We start from the raw sequence: 6,555 nt of genomic DNA, 5'->3' as shown, positions 1-6,555 counted from the left end.
TTTCTTTTTTCAATGGTTTTTCTTCTTGCCACTTTCCCACCGTGCCAGATTTGCAGAGTGCAAAACCAATAGTTGGACATATTTCCTCCATTTGAGCCAGTGTGTTATCAATGCTCTCCTTTCCTGGATTCTTACTTTAGGTGGACAGGTTAGCAGTTGGTCCAAATATAATGGTACTTTAACTGCTTTTAGCATCCTCTCTGCCTGTTCTGCAGTGTTCCTTGTTCTTCATGATGCTCTTTGTTCCACTATGTTCTATCCAAACCTCTGAAGAACTTCACAGAACAGCTTGATTTATACTGAAATTACATTTCTCAAAGTTGATTCCTATTAATGCCAGTTAATTGGTTGCACTTGGCTTTATTTAGGGACATCAGGATAAAGGATGCTGAATGCAAATGCCTGCTTCAGGTATAATCCCAACAACTGATATGAAAGCTTGTGGGTGTAAAATGACAAAGGCTCATTGGTCTAAGTACTTTTTCAAGGCACTGCATGTTTAATAGCTTATGAGAAATATTTTCATGTTTTTATTTCCTTCTTTTTTCACTTTTTCCATTATTACCTTTCGTTTCTCCTGGTCAAATGCCTGCAGTTTCGGATTTCTGTTATTTGATGAATCCAGCAAGTTTTTAGGTTCAAATTCCTCACTAGCAGGTTTCAATTTGGCACAATCTGACTGACATAAAGCCACAGGGGAGTCCCTGAGGTGAGTAAAAGCAGACAGTTTAGACTGTCTGTCGCCACGTTTAACTCCAGTCGGGTCTGGTTCTGAGAGAGATGTTCTGCAAAGCTCCTGACACGCTCCACACATACTGTAACGTGATATCAATACAAAACCCCTGTTTGCAAACACTTCTGTTGCTATTTTTCTAGCTCTTTTGGTGGCAGCTCTTCTACTGGCTGTTATTGCTCTTGTATTTGTGGTGGTACCATACATCTACAGGTAAACATACATTTTACACTTTATGTCTTTACTGATTATTCTTCTAAAAGAAAGCCGGTAATCTTGTTGTTCTTGCAGAAGGCGTTGCACATCCAAGTGTGTAAGCTTCATCTGCCACCAAGATTCACTACGCTCCATGCATAATGTAAGTAACATTCTTCTTTAAACAGTGTGTTAAACTGGTATGTTTATAAATAGAGTTTAGTGGGTAAAGAAGGCTGTAAAATAAGGTTTTTTAAAAAAAACAACCAAATGCATAAAAATGATAATGGTTTAAAAGGTCCATCACATTGCCTTAATCCAATATTTGCTAATTATTTTAATCAGCATGGTGTCCAGACTAAGAAGCACATTAAAACTGCTCCAAGTCTCCAATCATCAAGCCTTTTTGGAAGACACTAATCGAATGATTGATGCAAACGTTAGGAGAGCAGAGCTTTTATGAAAGCTGCCGCATCACTCCAGTCGTCTCTCTCAGTGGCAAGAACTGAGCATGAATAGCTCCCCTCATTGGACTAAGCAAGACGTCTCTATCTTCCATATGCCGTTCGCATGCCATGCAGATCCATCATGACATATTAACTCTGCTGTCTTCCTGCTCTGGCTCTTTAAACTGGTGCATGGAGGCCAGTAAATCGGCCTAATCCAGCAGTTCAGTGACTGACTGGCTGCCTTCAAAGAGAGGGAGGGGATCATTTTAAAAAGTCATGACCCTGATGGCCTTTTAATTTGTAGCATTCATCAGAGTTGAAGTATTTTATGTAAGATGTATAAATTTAATATTCAATGGGATTTATTGTGGATACATCTGGGCATAGGCAAGATAAAACATGTTCATCCTATAGGTATTCATACTTTACATTGAATTAGGGGTCTCAAACTCAAACTTTAAGGTAACATTAATTACTTGCTTAATGTGCAACCCTGCTGTGTCATGAACCAAGGACAGATGGACCCAGTATTCAAGGAGAGACAGTCAGTAGGAAAGTTCAAAAGGTTTATTAAATGAAAAACAAAACTAAAAGGGGAGCTGCTAGGATCTGTGGCACGCGGCAACCGCAGGCGGGGGGTGGGGCACCGCCCAATCTCAGATACTCTGGTTTAACAGTCCAGTCCAAGATATCCCCAGCAGTCCCAGAGGTCTTGCAGGAGAGCCGATCCTGGAAGGGATCCAGAACAGACAGGAAGAGACAGAACAGGATCCAGATCAGGCTGGAACAGACAGGTGGCAGGATCCAGGCTTCCAAACATCATAGAGCTCCAAGGTGGGTTCAGAGTCTAAGAGTTCCGAAGCATGACCAGATGGTCACGCACAGGAGCAGACAGGATCAGGTGCAGATGAGCAGGCTCAGTGGAAAAGGGGAGCCGAGACAGGACGTGGAACCAGAACTTGATGCAGGACTTTAAACTGGTCTCCTCCCTGGAGCCAGGCTTACTGGATAAAAACTGAACCTCCCCACATAATGAGCCTAAAACCCAGAGGACTCTGCGGGGGAGGAACAGTGGACGATCAGGAGATGAGACAAACACTAAAATACTCTTTCCACTGGCTGCTAGGATCCAGGACATGAACCATGAAATCAAACTGAACAGACAGACTGACAGAAAGACAAGAAATGATCTGGCACTGAATGCTCAGGCTGAAATGAATATAAACCAGAGGAAACAGGTGAGAGGAATAAATTATAATTGAGGCAGGGAGGGAAAAACGACAGGTGAAAGGAATGACTAATTAAGCAGGAGCAAACAGGCCAGATCATGACATTTATGGCCTAAGAGCTCAATAGACTTTGGTTCAAATTGGGCGAGATTTCGTATCTCCAGGCGGTTTATGAACATTTTTGGAATGGAAAACGTGAGTCAGTGACATCTGGCAACCGACCGCATTGTAGAAGTCTTGGGGATGGTTTTCGTGTGATGCTTGAAGATAGATCGGTTAATACACAATGTGCATTCGTGTTTTGTTTCATTCAGAAGCAAGAGTTTACTCGCAGTTTGCAAAATAAAAAACAGTTAATTAACTTATCCGTGTGGGGAGCTGGTGCCTATCTCCTCCTGTCTATGGGCGAGAGGCGGGGTACACCCTGGACAGGTCGCCAGTCAAAACAGGACAAACAACCATTCACACACACACTCACACCTAAGGAGAATTCAGAGAAGCCAATTAACCTTACAGTCATGTTTTTGGACTGTGGGAGGAACCCGGAGTACCCGGAGAGAACCCACGTATGCTCAGGGAGAACATGCAAACTTCATGCAGAAAAAGCTGGACAGGGAATCAAACACAGATCTTCTTACTGCAAGGCAGCAGTGCAACCCACTGCGCTAATGAGCCGCGCTTAAGAGACAATAGATTTATTTTATTGTCTGCTTGCTACAGTATAAGCTAAGTCTATTCTTCAGCTAAAGTGGAGGCTAAATGTTGCTTATTAAATCCAAAAATCATTTGCTGCATTATTAAATGTTGAAACATAAAACACTTTACTACAACGTGTGAAAATAGCTGTTGTAAAGCGCTCGGAATAAAATAAACTCCAGAAATCATTGCAAGGGTTCAGCACAAGATGATCGTTGTGACTCAATGATTGCTTTTTCCTTTCTTGTTTAATTCTCATGAGGAAAACCTCCCCTCTTTCTGGAAACAGTCAATTAAAAATCTTTTAGCGTGTTCAACAACTCACCATCTAGCAACCAGCTTCACCATCTGCCACTGGCTCTCCCCTGCTCAATACAGTAGAGCCCATAAGAGGAAACTGAGGGATATTGAATGTTGTTCAATAAGGGCCATAGTTTCTTGTTTGTTGCTTCAATGCACAGAGGCTCAAACTTCAACAGAGATTTTGCATAGAGCCTGACAAGCAGCATCCTGCTGCTGCAGAGGGGAGGTTATTTCAGAGAGTGGCCTCAACATCTGATTACAGTACTTGCATAACATACTCATGAAATCAAGTGTATTTTAGCTCACATTTAATGCCGTTTAATGGCTACTTTTGCATATTTGATTAATTGTTTTACATATATTACTTGGGAGGTTTAGCCTCCCTAGTATTCATTGAGAAATCCCCACTGGTTCATACCAAGCACATTTTCAACAAGACGAGTGATCTATTTTTTTTACATGTTATCCCTATGCAGAGGCGAGTTCAGGAGCACTGTGAGAGTGATGCAATGGATGCATTTCTAACGCCCAACCGTCAAGACAAAAGCTATTTAAATTTAGCCTTCAAATGGACTATTAAACCAATCCTCATTCATCCTCCTCCTGTAGTTCCAGAGATTACCCCGGCCACCTGCTACTGACCCGCCACTTCAGCCTCATTCTGCTCCTTTCTCTCTGCCTGGTGTTTTGTTCTAATCCCCCCGTCCTCCCTAAAATCTGCAACTGTCCTACCTTAGCTCCAGACAAGGGTCTCACTCTGATTACCCTTTATGACCCTTGAGTTACAGAACACAGCCACCTTCTGTTGTCTTGGTAACCAAGCCCTGCAGCGGGATAGTTTCAGGTGCTGGTCACAAGGTAACCATCGCATTATCAAGCTCTAGCTCAGGGACTCCCTGAACTGGAAGCATCTCTGGAGGATCTAGTGGATCCAGGTTCGCTGGCACAGTGACTCGGTAAAACCCAGGTCTGCCACGTTGAGTTGAAACCAGCAAGCAGCAGATAGAAGCTCTCTCTATTTGAAAATGCTGTGGAAAGATAGTAGAGGAGTTTTTCACCCTCCATGTGATTATGCTGGTGATGTTTCAGGACAGGGACAGCACCCAACTGTGGCGACTTTGTCGCTGGAATTGCTTTCAGTGTGAACGCTGATATACTGATACAGTGGGGGAAATAAGTATTTGACCCCTTGCTGATTTTGCAGGTTTGCCTACTTACAAAGAATGCAACAATCTACAATTTTAATCATATGTACATTCTAAAAGTGAGAGACAGAATCCCAGAGAAAATTCCAGAAATTCACATCACATGAATTTATAAAAATTGATAACCATCTGATGAGGAAAAACAAATATATGACCCCCTACCAAACAACAAGTATTCTGGCTCCTACAAGCCAGTTAGTCTTTCTTTAAGACCCAGCCCCAATCCAAACAAATTATCTACATTAAATACACCTGCCTCACCTCGTTTAAAAGACACCTGTCAACACCCAAACAACCAGCATCCAACATCACCCCCATGGGCAAGACCAAAGAGCTTTCTACGCACATCAGGGACAAGATTGTTGATCTGCACAAGGCTGGGATGGGCTACAAGAGAATCAGAAAGCAACTTGGAGAGAAAAGATCAACTGTCGGTGCAGGTATCAGGAAATGGAAGAAGCACCACACCACCGCCAACCTCCCTCAGTCTGGGCCTCCACACAGGATCTCGCCTCGTGGGGTGTTCCTGATCATGCGAACGGTGAGGAATCATCCCAAAACCACAAGGGGGGAACTGATGAATCAACTGAAGGCAGCTGGGACCACAGTTACAAAAGAAACGGTTGGTAACACACTACGCCGTCATGGATTGAAATCCTGCAGCGCACGCAAGGTCCCCCTACTCAAGAAGAAACATGTACAGGGCCGCATGAAGTTTGGCATTCACCACCTGGACGACTCAGAAGAGGCCTGGAAGAAGATTATGTGGTCAGATGAGACCAAAATAGAAATTTTTGGCCTCAACTCAACTTGTCGTGTTTGGAGGGCAAAGAACACCATCCACACCGTCAAGCATGGTGGTGGCAACATCATGCTTTGGGGGTGCTTTTCAGCCAAGGGGACGGGACAACTCCATCATATTGAGGGGAGGATGGACGGGGCCATGTATGGTGGAATTCTGAACCAACATCTCCTTCCCTCAGTGAGAGAGCTAAAGATGGGTCGAGGATGGGTGTTTCAGCACGACAATGACCCTAAGCACACCGCCAAAGCAACAAAAGAGTGGCTGAAGAAGAAGCACATCAAGGTTCTGGAGTGCCCTAGCCAGTCTCCAGACCTGAATCCAATAAAAAATCTTTGGAGGGAGCTTAAAATTCGAGTTGCCAGGCGACAACGTCGCAACCTGAATGATTTGGAGTCTGTCTGCAGGGAGGAGTGGGCCAACATCCTTGCCGAAATGTGCACAAACCTCGTCACAACTATAAAAACCGTTTGACATCTGTGCTGGCCAATAATGGCTTCTCTACAAAAAATTAACATACATTTTAATAAATTCATATGATGTGATCTTCTGGAATTTTATTTGGGATTCTGTGTCTCACTTTTAGAATGTACATATGATTAAAATTATAGATCATTGCATTCTTTGTAAGTGGGCAAACCTCCAAAATCAGCAAGGGGTCAAATACTTATTTCCCCCACTGTATACCACTAGTATATAAAGATATACTAGTGGTGTCCAGTGGCGTTCACAGACTTTTTGAAGGTCAGGGGTGGGAGAAAAAAAAGAAAAAGGGGACACATAGAGCGTCCTGTATAATGCCATTTAGCTCGGGTTTTAGCTTCAGAGAGGTCACTTATGCCTGTGTTTCTTAACAACAGGTCAACAAAGGAAGGCGACCATGTCCCTTCCCTGCATGCATTTCGTCACCTTAGACAGCTGGAGATAGGCACCAGCACCCCTC

The 6,555-nt window shown here is 43.4% G+C and overlaps 1 protein-coding gene across 1 annotated transcript in view; it reads left to right on the top strand.

Annotated features, from left to right (window-relative positions):
• The window catches only part of LOC107088428 (heparan-alpha-glucosaminide N-acetyltransferase-like), a gene marked incomplete at its 5' end in the record, with an annotated part of 60,711 nt that overhangs the window by 11,466 nt on the left and 42,690 nt on the right, over window positions 1-6,555 (top strand). Inside the window, 2 exons of the mRNA XM_015380595.1 lie at window positions 877-946; window positions 1,025-1,091. Of these exons, the coding sequence (XP_015236081.1) occupies window positions 877-946; window positions 1,025-1,091 (137 nt within the window). The remainder of the gene's footprint in view (window positions 1-876; window positions 947-1,024; window positions 1,092-6,555) is intronic.

This window comes from Cyprinodon variegatus, unplaced genomic scaffold (assembly GCF_000732505.1).
Source record: "Cyprinodon variegatus isolate N-32 unplaced genomic scaffold, C_variegatus-1.0 Scaffold11, whole genome shotgun sequence".
NCBI classification, from domain to species: Eukaryota; Metazoa; Chordata; class Actinopteri; order Cyprinodontiformes; family Cyprinodontidae; genus Cyprinodon; species Cyprinodon variegatus.
Note: the sequence above shows the minus strand (reverse complement) of the source record. Positions and strands in the feature narration are given on the sequence as shown.